At 36.0% G+C, this 25571-nt stretch overlaps 1 protein-coding gene across 3 annotated transcripts in view; it reads left to right on the plus strand.

The window, feature by feature from the left end:
- Positions 1–660: 660 nt before the first annotated feature.
- CFH (complement factor H) overlaps positions 661–25571 on the plus strand; it is an 81942-nt gene continuing 57031 nt past the window's right edge. For all 3 annotated transcript variants that reach the window (XM_058177291.1, XM_058177293.1, XM_058177292.1), the window contains exons 1-4: positions 661–871; positions 10958–11149; positions 12935–13040; positions 22295–22371. In XM_058177291.1, coding sequence (XP_058033274.1) covers positions 676–871; positions 10958–11149; positions 12935–13040; positions 22295–22371 — 571 coding nt within the window. In that variant the 5' untranslated portion in view covers positions 661–675. The remainder of the gene's footprint in view (positions 872–10957; positions 11150–12934; positions 13041–22294; positions 22372–25571) is intronic.

The raw sequence follows: 25571 nt of genomic DNA on the forward strand, positions 1-25571 counted from the left end.
ACAGTATGTGTAAACATGGCCAGACATTGCATTTAGAACAACTGCTCTTTGGTACCTTATTTCCCTGTGAGGTATATCCACGAACACACCCAACTAATTTGCTGAGGCATTCTTTATAATTTGCTATTCTGTGTGGCATACTCTCTAATAAGAGCCACCCCCTGACAGCACAAAGTATCACCTTTCCAGTCACAGCAGACTCATGAAAAGAACAATGCATTCAGCACTCAGCGACCAATAAAGTAACAGGGAAGGCAAAGTATTGTTAGGTTTGCTGTTTAAAGCACTGGTCCAGAGAGGAGTAAAACTGTTGTCAACTGTGCCAAAAGGATACAATTCTGTGACCAACAGAACCCTTTCTCTCACAGCTTCTGCTTTTGTGGTTCTGTCTATTGTTAAAAACTGAAAGACGGAGAAAAACAGGATTCCTTTAAACAACTCGCTTCTAATGCTGAGAGAAACAATGCCCCTATTTGTTAAAGATGAGATTACTGAGAAGCCTGAGAGATTGAAAGCAAACAAGGAAAAGCTAGTTGAGAAATTGGGGATGTGTGTTTGCATATAATTTACATAATTCTCTGACCATTACCAAAGGGAAAAAAACGCACCAAAGTTGAAAGGAAGAAAGAAAAGATTGGTTGCCTATGTTGCAACAGGATCAAGGGGGAGTGACCGATGAAGAAAAAGCTCAAAGTAGGCTATTCTTTGGAACAGTCAGAAGAGGCAAAGAGTAAGAGAGGATTTGAGAGAAATCTAGAAAGCCTTGCTGTAACAGGGCAAAAGTGCCCTGGGCCAGGCTCTGGAATGACTTTCCATTTTCTGGGTTACACTGTTCTAGTCCTGTTATTGGCATGCTTTACTGCTGTGGCTGGTAAGTCAAAAGTTTAAGTAGATGTAGCATTTGATAATAGCAGTATTGGTGTGTGTATGTGTGTGTGTGGAAAAGCAACATTTAAATATTTAAGCTTAGATTTTTTAAAAAAACAAACCCTAAGCACCCCAAAATAAAGATACACATCAGTTTTAGGAGAGCTAGATGAATTCTTTTCTAGTTTTTGGTGTGGAATTATTGGAATAGTTTGAATCTGCTTTGATTTCAATAAAACTGTGTCTTGTAATCTTCACTTAGCAGTCACATATGAAGTTTGCATTATCTTGTTAGATTTTCATATTCTAACCTACAGACAAACATAACAAAGCAAAAAGTTCAGGTATTTGGATATGAATGTTTACATTATTTTTTATCATTTTCTGCCCTGGATTAATCCAAAACAAATTTCCAAAGAAATTTTCATTGCCTGTAAGGAAATTAATAATACAGTCAGAAATAAGAAAAATAACACAAATTTGTTCATGACTATTTAGAAGTAAATCCCATTGGTTCTAATGGACCTTATTTATTAAGTATGCATAAAATTGCAAAATGTACTGAGCTATAATTAAATTCCAAAGGCATACCGGTAAGACTGATTTTTACTAAACGACACAGAGTGTAGTCTTAAATTTAGCACTAGCTACAAATTGCAGTCATTGCTATTAAAAGAGGTGGAAGAATTTTTCATGCAATTTTGGAACATGAATGAAATATTAAATTTAGCCAGATTCTTTCATTGCATGCCTACATACTTACCTGGAGAAAGTCTCACCAAAGCTTGTATGATTAATCTTGATGTATATAGACTTTTCTTGCTGAAAATAGCACACAGTAGAATTCTAAATCCACAAGAGAGTTGTCCGTCTTATTGTTTTTGGGAAAATTAAATTGAAATCAATATTAATGTATTACATTATAAGGACCTGTGGTAGATATTTCCTTGTTTGTGATTTATTTAGTCTTCTATCATATTATCACTGAGAGCAACAATGAGGACAGTCTTTATATTAATTGCCTCACTGATGACTGAGTGCTACTGAAGACCATCTAAACTTCTAGTGAGAAAATGACTATAGCATCACATATAATTTTATTTTGTATAATACAGCTGCAGTTCTGTATTCATTCTAGTAAACTTTTAAAGGACATTGCATTGATATTTTTTCAACTTTTGTGATTTGTTTATACAGATGCAGCTACATTACAATAAAAAGTATAACATCTGTATTACTTTATTTCTCTGCCTCCCAATATCAAATATTTATTATATGACAAGCAGAAAACTACTAGGCAACTGACAATATGTATTGATTTTTTAAATATAACATAACTTTTTTAAATGTATGTTCCTCCTACTAATAGCTAAATTAATTAAATTAACTAAATTAATTAAATGTATGTTCCTCCTACTAATAGCTCCTCCTAAATAGCTAAATAGCTCCTCCTAAATAGCTATTTCAAGAATTGCCACCTTTCACATCCTCTTGAAATATTTATTCTCAAGTTTACATGTTTGTTTTATTAGATCCAACATAGTTCTAAATTGTATCAGTTCTTGTAATAATAGCAGAGGAAAAAACCCTGATTTCAAGAATGTATTAATTATACAATGCTTCTTGAAATGGGCATCTGTAATTATTTCAAAGTGAATGTATGAATTTCCACTCCTTTGGGTGGTTGTTGCGGAAGTAATCAGTAATAATCATAGTCACAGCTATAATGCCTGAACAGCTTCTGGGTTTGAGAGCTGCCAGGTAGAATCTCTACAAATGCTTATCAATTTTAGACTTATTATACCTGTTGCCAAAAATTTCTAACAAGAGGGGGAGTCAAAGGGATGTTTCATCTCAAATTCAGATATTGTTCTCTTCATTATCTCTTCTTATTGAGATAATTATTTCCCTTTCAGAATCAAAGGTTAAATTCATTACTTGTATGAAATCAATCACTGTATAGATTAATAGAAATACATAAACACAAGAATGATTTGAAACAAATTACTCTCTTTCAGTTCTCATAGGCTTATTTAAAAAATGCAATCTCTTGTTCTTTAACCCAACAACCAGAGAGGTTTTTTTAAAAAAAAAACCAATATATTTTAAACTTGAAACAATTCAACAACCAATGGCACAGTCTTTCTGCTTCTGGGCTGTGTTTGATTTTTTAATTTTATTTTTTGCACATTCCCCTTGCTGGGCCAGATCCAAATCCCGTTTGGTTATTCATTGCTTCTTTCAGTCACAATCCATTCCCCAGCTATCACACACTGGGTAATCCTTGTTGTCTTGACCTCAGTACTGTTTCAGGTTGACATGCTAAGGGGATATCCTTCATGGATGGAAATTGCCTGCCAATCTATCACTCTTGAATTCCAAGCTGCAGGTTGGTGTGCAATCAGGGCACATGACATTACCATACTGTGTTACTTTCCTTTTGCTCTTAAGCAGTCTTTCTCTCACTCTCTTAACTGAAATGTTTTGTTTTCGGCATCCCTTTTCTCTTAAACTGCTTGGATTATGAGTAATCTTTCATTTTAAAGCTTTCTCCCACTTAATCTTGAATAATCCATCAGTCTCACTTAAACTGCTAACTGCATTTTGTTAATGCAGCCTGTAAGCAGGGATAATGGCTGAACTAATCATAATGCCACTTATAGATATCATTTCCCACAACAGAGCTGGAATAATCAGGTTACATACAACTCTCAATTAAGATGACACATGTGAAAAGAATCTTGAGGACCCAGAAGCTAATAACCTCTGATTACTAAAATATTCAGTGTATCAATACAGAAGTTGAAACTGTTGGGCAGTGTTGGGGTTTAGGGCTTAGTGACTGTGGTCTAGCCAATAGATTTCCTGATGTTTCATCAGCAACCCTGACTGGCATCTTCAGAGGCAAGGTACACAGACCAGGGGCAGCTGAGATGGGACTGACTGGGCTCTTGTCTTAATAGCTAGCTGTAATGACTTCTGATTGGTCTTTAGTTGAGCTGAGTTCTGATTAGTGCAGATTGAGGCAAAAAAACAGGAAAAAAAAGACTTGAAAATGAATGGAAAAAAGCCTCAAAACGGGCCAAAAAAAGAAGAAGCCAAAAACGGGCCAAACAAAGGCTGGAAAAGACCCAAAACAGACGCAAAAAAGGCTCAAAAATGGGGCATGTGAAGGCCAAAAACTTTTTTGTTTTTTTTCCTCTTCTAAATTTACGTGCATCTTATAGTCCGAAAAATATGGTATATGTGGTGGAAAAGTTGGGCACCAGAATGAAAATGTTAGTCAAAATTTGACATGAAACAATAATTGAGAATAGAAATATTTCATAGCAACACATGACTTACCTGAAATACTGTCTGCTATATGGCATATTCTAGGTGTGATGTGATGTGGTGATGGAGTTCTGATTAGTGCAGGTTGAGATTTTTTAAAATGCTCTTTGCAAATATGCTGGTGGTAGATGGAATATGGCTGCTTTAAGTGTTGGGGACAGGACTAACCCATGCATGCTAAACAATATTTTAATAGGAAGGAATCCACTTATGTTCTATGAATGGATACAATGTTATAAGTAAGGTTCTAACAATTATTAGTTATTCATCAAATGTTCCTAAGGTTAGTACAGGTAGTCCTTGCTTAATGATCAGACACTTAGTGGTCATTCAAAGTTATAACAATCTTCTTAAAAGATACCTACAACCAGGTTCTGGAGTTTAGATGGTGCATACACACACACACACACACACAGAGAGAGAGAGAGAGAGAGAGAGAGAGATGACTGCATTTCGGCACTTGGCAACTGGTTGTAGTGTTCTGTAGTCACATGACCTGATTCACGAAATTTTGCCAATTTCTAGCCTTTTCATCTGGTTTCCAGCAAAATGAATGGACTTGCTTTATGACCGTAGTGTTCACTTTATGACCATTGTGTTGGTTTAATGACCACCATAAAAAAGATTGTAAAATCAGGTTGGTCATGTTGGTGTCTTGACTTTCAACTGTGATGATTTACAGGAGAATTTCTGGGCACTATTACAATCATAAGTTGAGGACAACCTACACTAAAGGAGGAATGTATGATACTTTCAAGGAGATGTGGGTTTTTTCATCTGTATATAGTTAAGGATTTCAAGTTGAATTGAAGTAATCTGGTAGGTTTTCTGAAAAAGAGCATTAATTCTTCATTCAAAATGTCTTTTAAAATGTTCTCATTGTCTGTGCAAAAAAATGAGGCAGAGTAGAAAAGAGCATTTTGTGAAGTAGAAATGCCATTTAGCATAACCCAAGTTCAACATCATGGTTATTCAGTGAAACAAATTAAATAAAATTTTATGAAGTTAACATTAAATTCATTGAATATAGGGCGGGGGTTGGTATTCCTTTCTTCAAGAAACAAGATTCTATCATCATTACTGTGAAAATATACTTAAAAGTATCTGGTAAAAATCTTGAGGCCTAAATAAAATTTCTCTGGGCTGGGCTGAGGCTGCAGCAGATGCATAGGTATGTGTGTGGCGAGATGGGTCAGATGTAGATACAATGACTGGCCTAAACTTACATAACTAAGCCAGCTAAGTAAGTTTGGACCAGTCATTGTCTCTACATCTGACCCATCTCACAGGGAGATTTCATGCCTAATGAAACCTAGAATTCACAGTCTCCTAGTTTCTAGGCCATCACTGTGCCAAACAGACTCTCTTCATCTCTCATCTTGATAAATCATTGAAATTGTTAAGGTAGATAAACGAGAATTAGGTCTCTTTTTTATAGTAGTTTCAGAACAGACCTCTTAGTTCTACTGGGTATCATTTAATGCAGGGGTGTCAAACTCGCAGTCCTTGGGCTGGATATGTCACGCGTTGGCCATGCTCACCCCTGTTTTAGTGAAGGGGGAAACATTTGCAAAACATCACATGATGACAATGTGACCCTGCAAGTTTGACACCCCTTATTTAATGTATTTCTTAGAATAAGCAATTTGGCTATATGATACCGAACTATCATTTTTAGCAGCCAAAACGTCACTCTTGTTGAAACTGGTGCCATTTTTCTCCTTTCTTAGAACTATGTTTTGTGAGTTCCTATTTGGATTTGACTATTTGAACAACCATGAGAGTAAAGTCAGTTTGATGTAGTGGTTCAAGCTAGAAATTGGCAGCATTTGAGTTCTAGTCCTGTCTTAGCCATGAAACCAACTTGGCCAGTCACTTTTGCTCAGCTGTAGAAAAAAGGCAATGGCAAACCACTTCCAAAATCTTGCCAACAAAACTGCAGGGACTAATCCAGGCAGTCATTAGAAGTCAACAATAACACAAATATACTAAAAAAACAAACAAACAGACAACAAAAAGGATCAAAAAATATATTATTTTTGGATTTAAGGTATTATTCATTGCAGAAAGGACTGATAAAAAATAATAGCAAAATATTAGCCAAGTCATCATTTCTCATATCAACAGAAGAAGAAGATAACATTTATAATGTTGATTATGATGAGCAACCATTTGTATGTTAGTCCAGAAGAAGAAGATCCAAGGACCACAGCTAGGTAATACTTTTTAGTTGGATCAACCACCTTTTGGACCATCAAGTCTCCCAAGGTTAGATTGGCCACAACTCTATTGGCCTTTAGGACTTCCCTAGAGACATGGTTGTGCCATCAGGATTGGGAATCCCATAGAGGTTTGGAACCTGCAAAAGGGCTGTATTGTTCACATAGGCTACTGGCTGGCCTTCTCTCACATTTTATGTTTCTGGTTAATTTGTTTTAATTGTTTTTAATTTTTTTTTATGGTGACTTGTGAGCTGCCGAAACTCATGTATCTGAGATGGCTGGCTATATAAATTGAAAAAAATAAATAAATAAACCAAAATGATCCAATATACTATAATACATAAAATATGAATTCTCCCGAACTTTTAACGAGGAAAGAAATAAGGAAGGCAAAACTTAGGTGATAACAGACATTGTCAACAGTTCAAATTCTTCAGACTGAATCAGTTGTTAATAATTATAATCATTGACAAAATTAATTGTGTAACTGAAAGAAAAGGTTGTTCCTCCAGTTATGAAAAGACAAAGACTGTTAATTCCTCTTACTCATCTTTCCTTTGGCAAGGCACACAAGGTTCAAACTTGGCAACTCCAAATCTCAACCAGCAAATGCTCAGTCTTACATATTGTAAAAAAGAACCCAAACACTAAGTACATACTTAATGGACATTACCTTCTAGAATACAGCTCGCCTGTCTGGAACCCTCACCACATTTCTGACATCAATACAATTGAACGTGTCCAGAAATATTTTAAAAGAAGAGTTCTCCATTCCTCTGAATACAACAAAATACCTTATGCCACCAGACTTGAAATCCTAGGCTTAGAAAACTTGGAACTCCGTCGCCTTCAACAAGATCTAAGTTTAACTCATAGAATCATCTATTGTAATGTCCTTCCTGTTAAAGACTACTTCAGCTTTAATTGCAATAATACAAGAGCAACCAATAGATTTAAACTTAATGTTAACTGCTGTAATCTAGATTGCAGGAAATATGACTTCTGTAACAGAATCATCAGTGCTTGGAACACTTTACCTGACTCTGTGGTCTCTTCCCATAATCCCAAAAGCTTTAACCAAAAACTTTCTAATATTGACCTCACCCCATTCCTAAGAGGACCATAAGGGGTGTGCATAAGAGCACAAACGTGCCTACCGTTCCTGTCCTATTGTTTTTCTTTTTCTTCTTCTTATATATATATATGCTTATACCTCCTAATATTTACTTATATATATCTTTATATACTATATAATCTTTTGTATGATACCTATATATATTGTTGTGACAAAATAAATAAATAAATAAATAAATTTTGAAGGGTTTCTAAAGAAATTAGTACACTAATCCATGTTATAGGTGGATTCTTTTATGATGGTTTAGGTATTTGTGGATTAAGTCCAATCCACTTTGAATTATACTCCATAAATGTTTTTACTGCAGTGAATCTTCTGGTCATTCACTTTGAATGGCCTCTTGGCATTTGGTCTCTCTCTGGTCAATCATGACATGTTTTTACTATGTAACAGCACCCTCTGGTGACCGAATCATTGCTTAATCTTATAAAGTAAAGGTAAAGATTCCACTTGTACATACGTGCTAGTTGTTCCCGACTCTAGGAGGTGGTGCTCATCTCCATTTCAAAGTCGAATAGCCAGCACTGTCCAAAGAGCCAGCGCTGTCCAAAGATGTCTCCGTGGTCATGTGGCCAGCATGACTAATTGCCAAAGGTGCACGGAACACTTTTACCTTCCCACCAAACATAGTCCCTATTTTTCTACTTGCATTTTTACGTGCTTTTGAACTGCTAGGTTGGCAGAAGCTGGGACAAGTAACGGGAACTCACCCCGTTACACGACACTAGGGATCTTATAGGTTACTTAAAAACATGTCTCTACATAAGAATCTTTTCTCAGGAATGATGTTTAGATTATTGCTGTAGTTTGGATAGATAAGTTGCATGTAACAGTTGTGAAGGGCAACATTTTATGTGTCTAATTTGTCTAAATTACTCCCATTAAAACTGTAACATTTTGTTTGCAATATTCTACAAGATCTGAGAAGTTCCTTTGAAGTAATTTTTTCTTTCTATTTCTGACTAGAAATGTACAGGATTGTTTGATAAATGTTTTAATCAATTAAATTGTTGCAATATTTAACTACCATATTTTTTTGCACTGTAAGGCACACTTTTTTGTCCCCCAAAAGGGGGTGAAAATGTCTGTGCATCTTAGAGACCAAATATTGCTGAAACCTGGCCCACCCGCCAGCCGTTGTTTGGCCTCCACACGCCTTGTTTTTAGCTCTTTTTTGAGGCTTTTTTCAGCCCATCTTTGACGCTTTTTCCAGCCTGTTTTTTCTGAAAAAATGGGCCAAAAAAGCCTCAAAAATAGGCAAAAAAGTCTTGAAAATGGATGGAAAAAAGCCTCAAAAACGGGCCAAACAAAGGCTGGAAAAGACCCCAAAAAGACCCCAAAAAAGGCCCAAAAATGGGGCATGTGGAGGCCAAAAACTTTTTTGTTTTTTTCCTCTTCTAAATTTAGGTGCATCTTATAGTCTGAAAAATATGATATATGTGGTGGAAAAGTTGGGCATCAGAATGAAAATGTTAGTCAAAATTTGACATAAAACAATAATTAAGAATAGAAATATTTCATAGCAACACATGACTTACCTGAAATACTGTCTGCTATATGACATATTCTAGGTGTGATGTGATGTGGTGATGGAGGAATGCGATCAAACAACATTGCAGTTGCCAATTTAAAAAAATAGATAACAGTAGAAGGCATCAGGTTAGAAAGCAGAAAACTTTTGAGTTTGGCAAAAAGTTTTGGGCCAGTCATGCTTTCTCAACTCTGGGAAGGAGGCAAATTACTCCTGAAATCTTGGCAAGAAAACTGCAGGCCTTAGTTCAGGAAGTTGCCAAGAGTCACCACTGATGAAGGTGGTATGGAAATGAATTTCCTATAACAAAAGCTGCGTATTTATAAGAAATGGGTCATTTTAAAATCTATGCATGTCAAATTAAATCTATTTAAAGTAAATAGCATCAACAAATGTGGACCAGCTTAAATCTGCCTTCCAATCGTGCATTAGCTAGAGAAGCCAGATGGGTAATTTTAAGGTAGTCATTCTGTCTAGTCATTCTCTATCAACCTAGGAAGAAAGCAATGGCAAACCGTCTCTGAAAATGTCATCAAGAAAATTGCACGTTTTCTCCATATAATTGCCAGACATACTCAAAATTGTTCTTTTAATTTTAATTTGTTCCCTGGCAACTGTGGATCTATTTCAGGACATTGAAAGCCTCATGCATACTAATGGTCACATGTTCAAATCACCTGCAATATGATTTGACAGTGGAGAATATTGTCATCAATCTTTTACCCTGCACAGATCACTCTTCGATTGCCTTTGAGGTAGTCTAGGTCAGGAAACTAACTCCACCAATTTGACTGGATCTTTATTGATATATAGGCTACAATAAATAATCTTAAAGTCTAGCTTCAATGTTTGTTATTACAGTCAGGTGCTCCCACACCCATCACTTTATACACAACTACTGTAATGGCCAAAACCTTTTACACTGCCTTCTTTCACACTGATGCAGCCATGGCTTCTCTCACAACATGGCCAAGGCCTCCATTCATTCCTTCCTGGGATTCCATTTACATTCCACCCGAGACCTCTTTTAGACTGGCATAGCATCTGAGGAAAAAAAAATCACAATCATTAATTGTTAAGACAACCAGGAGATTGTCTCTTTACACAATTGTAAAGGCCCAGGCACAGAACCATCCCATTAGGGCCTCATGAGAGAGCAAGAATGTTGCAAAGGGTAGCTACTATGGCAGAAAAAGCTTGCCTTCTGGGCCCAACTGGAATTTCTTAGCTGATGGCTCCCAGAATATACTATCCCACCAGGCCAGATCGGGTGGATAAAAGTGACCAGGAAGACATGTTCATGCAAGTAACTCAGTTCCAAGCTATAAACGATTTTAAAGGTGATAGATAGCCAGCACATTGAATTGCACCTTGAAGCACATCAGCCACCATTGCAGTTCACAAGGTAGTGGTGTTACATGCACCAAATAACCAACGCCATTTACCACCCAGGCTGCCTTATTCTGCATCAGCTGAAGTGCTTTTCAATAGCAGCTCCATGTGGAAAGCACTGCAGTAGTCCAGATAGGAAAGTACAAAGGCATGATTGACAGTGAGCAGGTCCTCCTGGTCCAATAATATCCTCCCAGAAACCTATTTGGTTTCCACATTGATAATATTTGAGAAGCGTTTGAAAACCTTTGAGACTAAACACATTTCTTTTGGTTTAGTTTTCTGTTTTTTAGGATAAACTGTTCTGGAGTCAGATGGCCTCTAGATCTCATATCTGAATACAATATAAAGAAATATCTACCAAATTGGGGGAAAAAATAAAGCTGAAGTTAAAAGTAAAATATTTTTTACAAGCTATGGAACAAGATTTGGCAGCCAGGTTTTACTAAATGCTGTTGCTTTTTCATTGGTGTCTAGCTGAAAATGCATGTGGACCACCTGCTAGAAGAGAACGTGAACAACCTATGGAAGAATTGACTGCAGAGACATATGTACATGGACACACAATATCATATAAATGCCGCCCTGGATATGCTAAAGCTTGGCCTATTAAACTTGAATGTAATGATGGAGTCTGGCAACGATTGCCACCTACGAAGAACTGCACAGGTAAGAAATAATGTTTTGCAAAAGTCAGTGAAGAGGGACACTGAAATGTTGAAGAAATATTTTTTACCATTTCTGATTAGTATTTTTGATTATAAACCATCAAATTGATATTGGCTCTTAGTGATCATGTAGATAGATTTTCTCCTGGACCATCCGTTCCCAACTTGTCTCAGGTTTCCAAAAGTGAAGTCATCATTGATGTAACTGTGTCCATCCACTTTGCTGCCAGGGTTTGAAATGGACTCCTAACATTAGAGCCACCATTAAAAAGGCACAACAAAAAATGTTCTTCCTGTGTCAGCTCAAAAGATTCAGACTGCCCCAGAAGTTATTGATACAGTAATACAGAAGAATTACTGAATCTATCATTTGTCCTTCTATAACTGTCTGGTTTGGTACAACAACCAAACAGGACAGGTACAGACTTCAATGAATAATTGGGATGGCAGAAAAAACAATTGCAACCAGCCTGCCTTTCATAGAATACTGAGCATATTGAGCAGAGCAGAATGAAGGCTGAGAAAATAGCTACAGACCTCTCACATCTGGATATAAATTGTTTCAACTCCTCCCCTCAGGATGTCACTATAGGGCATTGCATGCCAAAATAACTAGAAACAGGACAGTTTTCCCCCTCATGGCATCACCTGCTGAACACCTTATTCTCATAGGTCTGTCTTATATCTAAGTATATTTATCCATATTGTATGTCTGTATTATTAATATTATCCTTCTCATCTTCTTTAATATTTTCTCTTATTGGTAGTATTATTATGATGATGATGATTACTCTGTTGCTTTGCACATACACAGAGTTTTTGCCCTGGAGTCAAATCCCTTGTGTGTCCAATCACATTTAGCCAATAAAGAATTCTATTCTATTCTATTCTATTCTATTCTATTCTATTCTATTCTATTCTATTCTATTCTATTCTATTCCATTTGATCCCATCCCATCCCATCCCATCCCATTCTATTCTTCTACTTTCCCCAATATTATAGACTTCATCAGAAAGCTAGGTCTTTGCATATATTCAAAGTAGGATTCACCCCACTACTAGAGCAGGGAGGCAAGGAATATTGCAGTTCCCAACCCCTAAGGGGGTACACCTGGTGGGATTCAGAAGAAGGGCTTTTTCCATGATGACTCCCTCCCTTTGGAGAAGAAATTAGACTAGCCCCCACTTTGATACTCTTTTCCTGAACACTTGGTTTTGCCAGATGGCCTGGGAAAACCAGAGTGGAATGACTCATCACCGGGGTAGATGGGACTGTTATTGGGTTTTGTTTTTTTGGTTTTTTTTCTATGCTGTGCTTTTATTGCTTGTAAGTCATCTAGAGTCACTCTGAGCAAGTAGGTGGCTGTATAAATTTTCTAAATAAATAAATTGTCTGCTTCCCTTTATATTCTGTTTTTACTTGATACTGAGTGCCATGAATTACATTATTATAACTAAAAATAGAAATTGCCTTTCAGACTGAATGCTAGGAGGAATGTATAGCTATTTCCATGAGTAAGAACTTTGAATTTGCAATATAATGTCTTAATGAAAGGCATTTCATATATTGCATATCATTCAGAATATCAGAATGAACACACCAATGAGGTGAAGCAGGAGTGCAGGAATTCTGAAAATAGTAAGACCAGGTTTAGTTCATAATAACAGTGAGATAGGAAAGGTGAAATAGGCAAGGGGAGATTCAAGCTCTGGGCAGTCTATGGGCTTCCCAAATGCTAATTTTCTTGTTACATTGCATTGTATTACATTTTATTTTAATTTTCAGGAATATCTTGTGGCAGTCCTGGAGATTCTGATTATGCCAATTTTGAACTTACCCAGGGAGAGGATTTTACTTTTGGTGCCCGTGTTGTTTATACGTGTATTGAAGGGTAATATTTTTATAATTGTTTTTCCCTTTCTAATTATTCATTATATACAACCTGTGTATTAAGGAAAACAAAAGCTCTGTCGCCCAAAAGGATAATTCATTTATATTGTATTCTAATGTGGGAGTTTGTAACATATCCCTACAGAATCCTCTCTTGCCTGCATGTAGTACTTGATATGTGGTTCATGAAACCCAGTTCAAGTCATTCACACACACACACGTACATGCGCACACACCAGTTTTGGTGTAGTGGTAAAGATGTTGGCTTAGAAACTAAGTAATAAGTATCGTGGGTCGGTGGGCACAAACTGAGGCAGGAGGTTCAATCCAACACAACTTTATTAACAGCACAACAGGGAGGAAAAACAAGCAATGGAAAACTCTCTGAAGAAAGCCCGCTGACAGCTTTTAAATACCCGAGCTGTCAGATGGCTCCTCCAATAACAGCGCCTCCGGTTTCCCGCTTTTCTTCGGCTCGCGTCTTAGCCAATCAGCAGCTTTCTGCTGTTGGCAAGGCAGGAGCCTCGGTCGTAACTCCGAGGACTTAACACTAAGAGACTCTGAATTCTAGGTTTCCCTTTGGGGAACATAGTAGGCAGGAGTATTTGATATGTTTGATACTTTGAGTCATATTTCAAAGGAAAGATAAACATACACACACATCAGTGGTGAAATCCAGTTTTTTTTACTACTGGTTTTATGGGCGTGGCTTGGTGGGCATGGTGTGGCAGTGGAAGGATACTGCAAAATCCCCATTTCCTTCCCACTCCAGGGGAAGGATACTGCAAAATCTCCATTCCCATCCCACTCTGGGGCAAGCCAGAGGTGGTATTTGCTGGTTCTCTGAACTACTCAAAATTTCCACTATTGGTTCTCCAGAACCTGTCAGAACCTGCTGGATTTCACCCCTGACACACATGCACATGAACATACACACACACACACACACACACACACACACACACACATATATGCATACATATACAAACACTTTAAGATTGGGGCAAGAAGAGAGTTTGATGTAATGTAATCTATAGCTCTTATCTGGCTATCAGGAGGGTAGACACTGATTTAAGAAACATCTCAACATTAGCAGAAGTCCATCCTTTCCATCTTTAGGCATTCAGTGGGATTCTAGATCTATTCAAGTAAAAATTATGGAATTGTTCTTGTTAGGGAGTAAAAAGCTAACACCTAAATAAATGCCATACTGCTTTTTTTAAAAACCGCTTGTATTTATACAAGTACAAGCGACTGGAATATGAGAGTGCTGTCCTCAACCCTGATAAACAAGTCACCTAATTCCACGCATTCCTTTATTTTATATATGAAATCCTTATTTATTCAGATGCAGTTATTCTCAGGAAATATAATACTGAGTGTGTGATCCTCAAGTGTCATGGATTTTTTTAGCTATAGTCCTCCTGAAGTGGAACACTTGGAACATTTCATTCTTGGAATCATAAAAGTGGAAGAGGCTCAGTGAAAATATTCATCTATATAGCTGCCTAGACTTCACTTAAATAACTGCAACGAAGAAGAGTGCACCAGTTCTCTGAATAAATGGTTTCACTGTCAAACCAATTTGATGAAGTGTTTCTTTTCTCTTAAGATCGAGTTGCAATATTTTCCATATTGTACCTTAAAAGCATCATTCTGTGTTATGTTGGTTGTTTCTGATGTATGGCAGTGTTATGCTTTTTCATAGCCGTGTTGGTTTTGCTGTACTGGATTGAGTGATCAGGCACCTTTTCATCAAATTGTGCAGATATCCATTTTACTAGAAGATGGATAGATGGTCTGCTTTCTTTTTCTCATGTTCTGCATTGCTGCAGAATATTTGTGCTCATCTGAATAATGTACACACAGTATACAGCTCCTCTTATGGGAGGTTGGGTTATTTTAGTAGTGGAGCACTTGGTTAGTGGTATGGTTTTTGATTTGTGTAGATTTGTGTTTCTAATTTGCTGCCATTTCTTCTGCTAATGAGGATATCAAGGAAATGAAGTCTGTTTCTTCCATTGTGGATTTAATTCCTTTGAAGATGCTGTTGATTATTTCATATGTCTTCACTAGTTGTTCCTTTTATGTTATGAGGAAAGTGTCATCTATATACCAGAGCCTTATTTTTGTTTCTGTTTTTTTATAAAAGTTTTTTTTATTTTTTTCAAACACATATACAAACAAACAATACATTTTTTCTGAACAGAGTATTGGCTGAGTCAAGATTTGTACCGCTTTTAGTTTTCTCCAACACCATTTTATATATTTCACTTTTTGCCATAGAATTCTTTCTCTCTAATTTTTTGTTTTATTTTCCTTCTATTTCTTCTAATATATAAACAATACTACCATTCGCCCTAATCTCTAATCTTAATCAATTTTCTTTTTCCACTCCTCTCTTTACTTTTTTCAAATTGAAACCCTTTAAATTGAAATCAATCATTTTTCTAAAATCTAAACCTAACTCTAAATTATCTTATTCAAATATTCTCCCATTACTCGCTTTTCACAATATAATATAATTTCAAATATTTTCCCTATATTCCATCATTCCAATTATAAATATTTAGTATTCAGCAGTTTTACATTTATCCCTCTTTTCCATTTCTTTTTTTTTATCAGTTTAGCCAAATGGTACCACACTACAATTAACTTATATATATATAAATCCAATTTTCCATTCCTTTTTTATATAACTCCACATATTTTCTCTAGATTCCATTATTCCAGTTATAAATCTTAATTTTCATATACTTTTACATGTATAACCTATTTCCTTCCCTCTTTTCCATTTCTTTCCATTATTCCAAATATAAATATTTAATATTCATACAATTATACATATAGAACCCTCTTCTCTATTTCTTTTTTATCAGATTAACCAAATAATACAATACTACAATTTACTTAAGTATATAAATCCAATTTTACATTCATACACACACACACACACACACACACACACACAATTTCCCTAAATACCAATCTTCCAATCATAAATCTTAATATTCATACCCTTTTTCATATATAACCCATTTCCTTCCCTCTTTTCCATTTCTTCCCCCCCGCCATTTATCCAAGTACTGCATTCAAACATATTACTACAATTCACTTTAAAATCATTTATTTCTACATCAATGCAATATAATTTCAAATGCTTTAGCTGAATTCCATTATTGCCATTAAAAACATTCCAAATATTATAATTACATCTATTTAAACTTACTAACATTCATTTATAGTTATAAATCTTACTATCCTTTATCCCAACCTCTTATTTTCTTCTCCCCCCCAATTTTAAAGTCCCTTGCTCTCCTAGATTGCCCTGTGATTCCAACTGCTCTCCTCCTTTTTCCCCTATTCACTTTTCTTGCTTTACCACTGTTAATCCCAGTGTAATCATTTGAATTTTTTATATTTTGTCTCTTCTCTTCTTTCTCTCGTCTCTTTCAAACCCTTCTATTTTTATCATTGTTAATCCCAATGTAATCTTTAAAGTTTATCTTCATTTCTAACCTTTTCCCCTTTTTCCTTTTCTTCCCTTTGTTTCCTTTTTCCCATTAATTTTCTCCTAAGTCCTCTCTTTTTTCATTGTTACTCCCACCATGATCATTTAATTTTTCATAATCAATGTCTTTATTTTTAATACTACTTTCTTGCGTCTCGTTCCTGATTTTTTCCACTTGGGTATGTTCCAGCACAGTCTCTAGTTCATCCAGTTTAGGTTTTCCATGCATCATTGTAATCATTTCATTTATTTACAATTTATTTTTATTTATTTATTTATTTATTTATTTTTCATATTTTTATACCGCCCTATCTCCCTAGGGACTCAGGGCGGTTAACAACCAGATAAAAAATACATATAAATACAAATAAAAAACTTATTATAATTGGCCGAATAATTAAAATGATGATAATAAAAATAATAAAATCCCCATTAAAACCAATTTGAATTTAAAATCTAGTCCAGTCCCGCGCAAATAAATAGATGTGTCTTAAGCTCGCGGCGAAAGGTGCGATTTGAATGATATGTGCATCATTTTAATAATTTCAATTCGTTCTTGCATCATTTTGTTGTTTCTGAGTTGTCTTTATTCCAATTTTAAGTTTTGTTATGTTCCACTTTCTTTGAATGTTGAGATCAAACAGCTTAAACAAAATCAAATCCTCCTCAAAAGTTCCCACCGCTCTTATCACATTAAGAATTTTTTTTTCCAAAATACAAATTAACCGTTGTAATATATCTTTCCACATGTAGATGTCTCTCTCCAATCCACACTTCCAGTCAACGTGTTAAAAAAAATATCCAATTTATTTATGAAATCCACGTTGCCAATATTTGCCAATTTCAATCTTCTTATTATTATTTTAATGTTCCTCAAGTTCCAGTTTTAAAATCCAAATCCAGTTTTAAAAAACCTCTGTTGCAGGGCTTTTAATTTTAAACTTTTCTTTGTTCTTCCTTCAATATTCAAAATCTTTAAAATGATTTCCAATCCTCTTCACCACTATTTTGGGTTTCTTCTTCTAATAATTTAAATATCTCCAGATAAATTCTAAACGAAAACTCAAGTTCCATTTCTGGCTTTGACACTTTAAACTTCCACTTTGTTCTTCTCTCTCCATTAACATTCCCCACTGCCCATTAGATACTGCTTCTTCTCTGGGGCATCTTTTAACAATTTAAAAATATATCTTTTTTACCTGTGAGCTGGCCAATCATTCACCCGGTACCAGTACTGCATCCAAGTCACTGCTCCTGCTCAAAACTTTAGTTTGGTTGCCCCAGCTTAGTGACGGCCGCAATGGCCGCAGCCCCTGCTGCTGAGTCGAAGAGTTTCCCCCCAACCTCCGAGGAACTTGCCTGTTCCTCTTGGTCTTCCAAGGTGCCTCTCCTTCTTCTCCATCCCTACAGGACAGATCTGGTTCTAAGACCCCCTGACAGCGGTTTGTCAGCCCAGGTTTTCACAAGGCTCATCAGAGCCTGCTATTCCCTGACTCTATCACTGTGACCCTTCTGGTTGAATTGGTCCAGAGCCTTATTTTTGGTTGTATGTGTTGTAGCTATAGTTTCTAGACACTGCATTACAGTCTCTATTATGAGTCTAGAGAATGAAGATTCCACGGCTGTACCTCTGATTTGTTGGTATATTTGTCCATCAAAATGAAATAAGGTACTGGCAGAGATTGATGAGATTCATGATTCTGGGTATTTCATTCTTAGTGTATTTAGTTGGGTAAAGTGTGTTGTGGAGTATTGCTGTCATGGATAATTTCTATAGGTCTATGAATATAAAGAGTGCTGTGACATCTAATGAAACCATAATCTCACCTTCTCTTATTATGTCTTTGATTTTTCTGACGGCACTGTAGTTAAGAGAATATTTGCTTCTATCTCAGATGTCGAAGCTTTTTGTAAGTTCTTTGGCTATGTTGTATGTTGGGATCCCTGATAATGAGATAGTTGGATGAAGAGCTATGTCATGTTTGTGTGTTATGGGGGATCCATAGAAATTTGGCTTGGTGGAACTTAGAAAATAGAGAGTTAAAAACAGTAAGGGCTGAAAAATACAGTGTTATGCAATGGAGGCCATGCATTTTATTGTCAAAAATCCAATGCAGAAAATAATAAAATAAATAATTTTCCTGAGGAGCAGCAGTTTGAATTTGAGGACATCTGATGGATTATAAATCATTAAGGAGATTTATACCCTTTGCCACAAGCTAATCATAATAACATCAGATTGATATGATCCAGCCAAACTGCAACTTTTAGTTTTCATTGTATTTTAAATCAAAGTTTTACTGCTTTCTTAGTAATACCTTCACTTTCTTTTATATCACATGCCTTTTTTTTTTTTTACAATATTGGGATTTTTGCATTTCAAATTTGTAACTCAAAGCAGCTTAATTTGTTTTTCAAAGTGACCTTATTCTTCTTTATTGACTGTTTAATTACCTTCTACTAAAATGTTTATAGACATAAGCTGTATTTGTGCAATGAAATACCGAAAAGAAATTCCACACGTTTTTTACTTTTGAATTTGTGTGAGAAACCCAAATATCATATCATAGTGAAAATAGACAACAGTATTATTGTTGTCTATTTTTTATTTTGCTTTCTTCTCTCATATTTTAGTGATATAAACATCTGACTATGCTGGTTTCTTGGTGCCTGAAGGTAGAATTACCCCACTTGTTTCATCTGAACTTATTTTACTGCATACTGGTTTTCTCTGGAATATATAATATGTATTTTTGTAAGAGACATCATTTTGCAGTGTTGCTACACAATGTTATTATGCTCTTAAATTTTATCTCTTATCTATCCCTTCATTAAATATTTGGACCACATGAGGGCACTCCTATACAAGGGATAATTAATTGAAAGTTTCATTTATACTTTTGAGCATTTATACGGTTCACTGTACTACATACATACATGTTTGTATTTGTCTGAGAAATCCAAACAAGACATTTAGTCTGGTTAAAACAGACTGCAATTTTAATACATTTTAGATTTATATAAGGTATGCAATATCTTGTATTTTATAAAATATTGTAATTGTAATATCAATAACACATATCTTTTAGCTGCTGATTTGCATTTAATTTATTTATTTTTTATTTATTTATTTTGTTACAACAATATATGTAGGTATCATACAAAAAGATTATATAGTATATAAACACTTATATGAGTAAATATAAGGAGGTATAAGCATATATATATATAGGAAGAAGAAAAGAAAAACAATAGGACAGGAACGGTAGGCACGTTTGTGCACTTATGCACGCCCCTTATGGTCCCCTTAGGAATGGGGTGAGGTCAATAGTAGAAAGTTTTTGGTTTAAGTTTTTAGGATTATGAGAAGAGACCACAGAGTCAGGTAAAGTATTCCAAGCACTGATGATTCTGTTACAGAAGTCATATTTTCTGCAATCTAGATTAAAGCGGTTGACATTAAGTTTAAATCTATTAGTTGCTCTAGTATTATTGCAATTAAAGCTGAAGTAGTCTTTGACAGGAAGGACATTACAATAGATGATTCTGTGAGTTAAACTTAGGTCTTGTCGAAGGCGACGGAGTTCCAAGTTTTCTAAGCCCAGGATTTCAAGTCTGGTATTTTATTGTTTTCAGAGGAATGGAGAACTCTTCTTGTAAAATATTTCTGGACACGTTCAATTGTATTGATGTCAGAGATGTGGTGAGGGTTCCAAACAGGCGAGCTGTATTCAAGAATTGGTCTAGCAAATGTTTTATATGCTCTGGTTAGTAGTGTGGTGTTTTTCGAAAAGAAGCTACGCAAGATTAGGTTTACAAAGAAGAGGTTTATTACAGTTGTAATAAACCTCTTACTACAAGAGGGAGCTCTAATATAGAGAATGATTCCTGGGATTTTCATTACAAATCTTTAAAATACTTTATTACAATGAGGCACTAGTACTGAGTTGTTTTTTTAAAAAAATATGTAACATTTTGTTCCAGTGATTCTTAAAATATGAAATTTTGTCCCATGGGATACAATATTTCCTTTATATCAGGGGTCACCAACCTTTCAGATCTCAGGGACCACTAAATTCATAATTTTAAATCCCGCGGACCACAGACCACTAATATGAATCCAGATCACTCTCCCTCTCCCTCTCCCTCTCTCTCTCATCCTCTCTCTCTCTCTCTCTGTCTTTCTCTCATTCTGATTCTCTGGGCTCTCTAGGTCTCGCAGAAGCTTCCTTGGCCTTTGCTGGTGCTGGATGCACCTCAGTCGCTCGGGGAGATGCATGACCTGCTCTCCACCCCGAGACACTCACCTGCCCCAGCTGCAGCCAATGCTCCACATTGTAATGGGCTCCAGGAGGAGGAGGGGACACCTTCTCTCCCATTGTGAAGCATGCTAAATTTAACTGTGCTGCACAAGGCACTGGGAGAGCAGCAGACAGGCCATGGAGGCGCCAACAGCAGCAGCAGCGAGAAATGGCCAGGCCAGTGTCTCGGGATGGAGAGGAAGTCACCCGTCTCCCTGAGCAACCGAGGTGGATATAGCACCAACAAGGGCCAGAAGAAGCCCCCACGAGACCCAGCAAGAGATGAAGCAAGTACAAGGGCACTTTGCTCCTGCTCTGAAACATGGAGTGAGTCTCCATCCCCTGCCCTTACCTTCTCAGGCCAGGCGAGGAGTGACTGGGAAGGGAGGGCGAGAGGTGGGGCCAGCCACTGGTGGGTTCAGTCGATAGGGAGCCACAGCAGGGGGATGAAAGAGCCACAGGTTGCCAACATCCGTTGCTTCAGCCTGCCTGCGCCACTGCCCCCCCTTGCCACAACAGCATCATTACCTTGTTCCGGCCAGCGAGGGCTGCAGTACTCCTTGCACGTTGCACCAACCTGCAAAGTTGGATGTTGTCCATACTACCCTTTATGGCAGAGATTTCCAGCCCCACCATGAGCTGCCTGGCCAGTCCCATATTTCAGAGCTCTAGTCACAGGACTGGCCCATTGGTCATCCTGAAGCAGCTCCTCCACCTGGGTGCACTGCAGGCCACCAAAATTTTCTTGCAGACCACCAGTTGGTGACTGTTGCTTTATATGACCCTGTGGTCCCTATTCAGGGTAGAGCCTGGGCAACTGGATGAAGCTGAGTATTTATTAGCCAAATTCCCTTCCTGATGCCTAGCTATTCATAGCAATTATTTTTTCTTTGTGCCCTAGGAGAAAACATCTGCCTCTACCCAGGATTGAACAAATAACCTACTGAGATGAGCATGTTTACCACTAGGCCATCATGCTTCTCAGTTCAGGGATACAATCATAGGATTGTATTCTTGCTATATTTAATATGTAAAATGTTGCTTTTATATTATTTTGTGCTCTGTGAGTCCCCCCACCACCCTCTCTCTCTCTCTCTCTCTCTCTCTCTCTCAAGTTTTTTTTAAAAAAACTTATCAAACTCTGTGTTGGAAATACAATATTGTATATCCAGAAGTGGTTTTGAATTTGGTGATAGTTTCAAAATTTTTGGAATGGAAAATAAATTTAAAAGTTGGGGAGAATGAGTTTCTCATTTTTGTCTAACTCTGGGAATAAATACCAAACTTGTTTCAGGTAAACTCTTCTAGATTTCCAAGAATGATCAGTAATAGTTAAAATAATGCATCTTCTCAGCATGTTCTAAATTATTATAAAATATGCCTTGATATATAATCCTTTTGCAGTATTAGTGTGTTTAGTTCACTATTTTTTTTAATTATTAGGTATAAGATGCTCAGCCAATATAATTACCGTGATTGTCGAGCAAATGGATGGACCAATGAAGTTCCTCATTGTGAAAGTAAGTAGGCTCTCAATATTATTAGGGATCAGAGTAGTAAAAATGACTTCAATTCCCGCAAACTGCCATGGTTATCAAGCAATATCATGTCTGGCTTTAGTTGTGAGTTTCAAAACCATTCAGTTTCTCTTATTGATTCCCACTGAAATAAACTCTTCACCTAAATTTTTGTAAATCAAATATTTTTAATAATTTCTACTATTATCTGTTTCTTCTAAACAAGTTACATATTGTTTCAATCTTTTCAAATAATGAAATAAAATTGTTTTCTGAGATGGGAGAGTTTGCTTCATTATATTTCATGTTAGGCATTTAAAGTCTATATGCCAAAACCTAGAAAAAGTCAATACTTGTAGTCTTAACGTGGTGCCTCTTCCTTAGTTTCTTGTCATGTCTTTTGCATAGTTTCTTCTGTCACTTCCTTGCCTGTTGTCCATGTTTTCTTTAAATGTTTTTAGGAAATCTCATTATATTAAAACTGAGTGAGTCAAAACTTCTTGTAGGAGATGACTGGGCTGAGCCCAAGGGAGGGGTACATATGTCATGAGACCCTGCATACCCATAAAAGATCCAAGTCCAACCCACCTTCAATGCCGCTCTTATCTCCCACACATTTCTCTTAACAGTCAGTTGGCCAGATTCTTGTAGAGAGCTTAAGCTTGCAATAAATGTTTATATTCATTTGAGCTTCCTCATCTCCTGAATTCTCGGGCGCTTGATACCTCTACTATTTAAAATTAAAAATCACTCCTTCCAATTTGTCTCATCAAAATGATATCTTTTTATGTTTTAGCTTCTCAGTCAAAAATATCCCCCAATATTAGGTAATATTCTGACTGGAACTTATTTATCTATATCTGATCTTCAACCTGGTATTAAAATGTTTCTGGAGAGCTTAATCTCTTGTCTTCCTCCTAATAAAGTACAAAGAATATCCCCTAAGGCATTTCTTAACTTTGCATAATGATTACTGATTCCCGTATACATTATCTGTTTCTGCCTGCATATCATCTCCATCCCATTACAGAAATTTTGTAAAGATTGGACAGCCTACTCTTGATTTTCACTAGGGTCCTTTGAAACCACTGTGAATCTCAGGCTTAATTCTTTTCCTTCTTTAATTCCAATACTGCCAAGATCGTGTAAATCTTTTCCCCCCCATCTTTCTGTTTATTGTTTCTGTTTTATTGTCTTTCTTTTTTTTTTATTTGTTTCACCTCTCCAGTCAACTGTCCTAGAGGTTCTTCAAGGGTTTTTTATAATCTCTTCTTTCACTTCCTCCTTCATATTTACAAATCTTTCTCCCAATCTCCCTTAAAATGTTGCCATGTCTCTTTTAACAGATTCAGATACATTCTTCTCCAACTCTTAAAATATTTTTTTAACCTTTGGAGTGTTCATCTTTTTCTTGGGTGCTCTAACAATCCTTTCCTTCCTTTTCCAAGTTTGCTCATTTTCCAGTAGAATCCATTTCATTTATCTGTAATCCAGAAGGAGAAAATGAGCCAAGTACAAAAGTAAAAGGGAGGTTTATTTCTCCCACCCCACTCCCATTTCCTTTTTCTGTATTACCTTAAGCCTTTGGTCCCTTCTGACACTTTGAAGTTCTCAAGTCACATGTTCTGTTTTAAGATTCCTTCAGCTAATTATTTTGAAAAGTCTACCAATTGTCTCTTCACTAAGACTCTAAACAATCTGTATTCCCACTAAGATATGTATTTATTAAATAATTTGAAAACTTCTGTGTAAAAATAATATTTCAAATTTCACCGTCCTTTTTATCCATTTAAAACTTATTTAGAGCAAACTCTTGTCAAGTTTTTTGCTGTTGATTTTAAATTTTTTAAATTGTTATTTTATTTGTACCTTTAAGCCAGAATGAAGGCTCACTCACATTCACCAAGTAGCTCATTGTTCTGCTATTCCCAAAAACCTTTTTTCCTTTTAATTAAAAATAATTCTAATAGAAATATGCTTAAGAAGGTGAGGTTTTAAGCAAACCCAATGTCCTTAAAGGCTCCAACGTGGATCTGAGCTCTTTGATTTTCCTGAGTCTTCTGGCCACTCATATTTACAAATCAGCTTCAAGGCCCTTAAAGTCCAGCTGTTACTTCACAGGGAAGAGCATTCTAGAGCACAGTGAGCAGTCTCTTGGTCTTTCCTTATTCAAGGAGACTCTAGTGGCTCAGGCTTGTCATCCAAATTATCAGCCTTCATCACAATATTATCTCCACTCCTCCAGAGACATCCTAGTCTATCATTGTTATCACTTGGAAGTCACATGAATTCCTAAATTGTAAACTGTACAGAGATGGTGGCTCCCTAGGTGGCTCAGTGGCTAAGAGGCTGAGCTTGTCAATCAGAAAGACTGGCGGTTCGAATCCCTAATATAGGTCTCCTGCATGAGCAGTGGATTGGACTAGATGACCTCCAAAGTCCTTTCCAACTCTGTTACTGTTGCTGTTACTTTGAAATAGGTCTGCTTATATTCTGTTCTTAAAATATACATTTATATATGAACTTTCATTTAGAAGATTCAGAATCCATTAATACTTGTGCAACAGCCACTTTCTGGATTACAACAATTAAAATGACAATTACAACAATTACCTGACCTTCGGACATTCCGTCGCGAACTGAAGACACATCTTTTCATTCGCGCGGGGCTGGCTTGAATTGAATTTTATCAATTTTAAATTTTTCTATTAATTAATTTTAAATGGGGTTTTAGTTTATTATATATTTTAACTTTTCAGGCTAATTTTAAAATAAGTTTTTTAATTTGTATTTTAAATTGTACATTGTATTACCTGTTTTATTTTTGCCTGTACACCGCCCTGAGTCCTTCGGGAGAAGGGCGGTATAAAAATCAAATAAATAAATAAATAAATAAATAAATAAATAAATAAATAAATAAATAAATAAATAAATAAATAAATAAATAAATAAATAAATAAAAATAAGCGTAAATGGTTATAGATATAACCTCTCATCTCTTATTCTTTACTTCAGATTTAATATATTAAACGTCTTGTTTTAGACAATATATATATTAACTTCCTAGATTGTAATATTTTAGATGTATACTTGCACAGATAATTAAAACACATAGACAAATATTTAAAAATTAAAATGTAGTACGTTACATTTTTATTTGTCATTTTATTTTTGTTTAATATTTGTCTCGTCTATTTGATTGT

This window comes from Ahaetulla prasina, chromosome 3 (assembly GCF_028640845.1).
Source record: "Ahaetulla prasina isolate Xishuangbanna chromosome 3, ASM2864084v1, whole genome shotgun sequence".
NCBI lineage: Eukaryota > Metazoa > Chordata > Lepidosauria > Squamata > Colubridae > Ahaetulla > Ahaetulla prasina.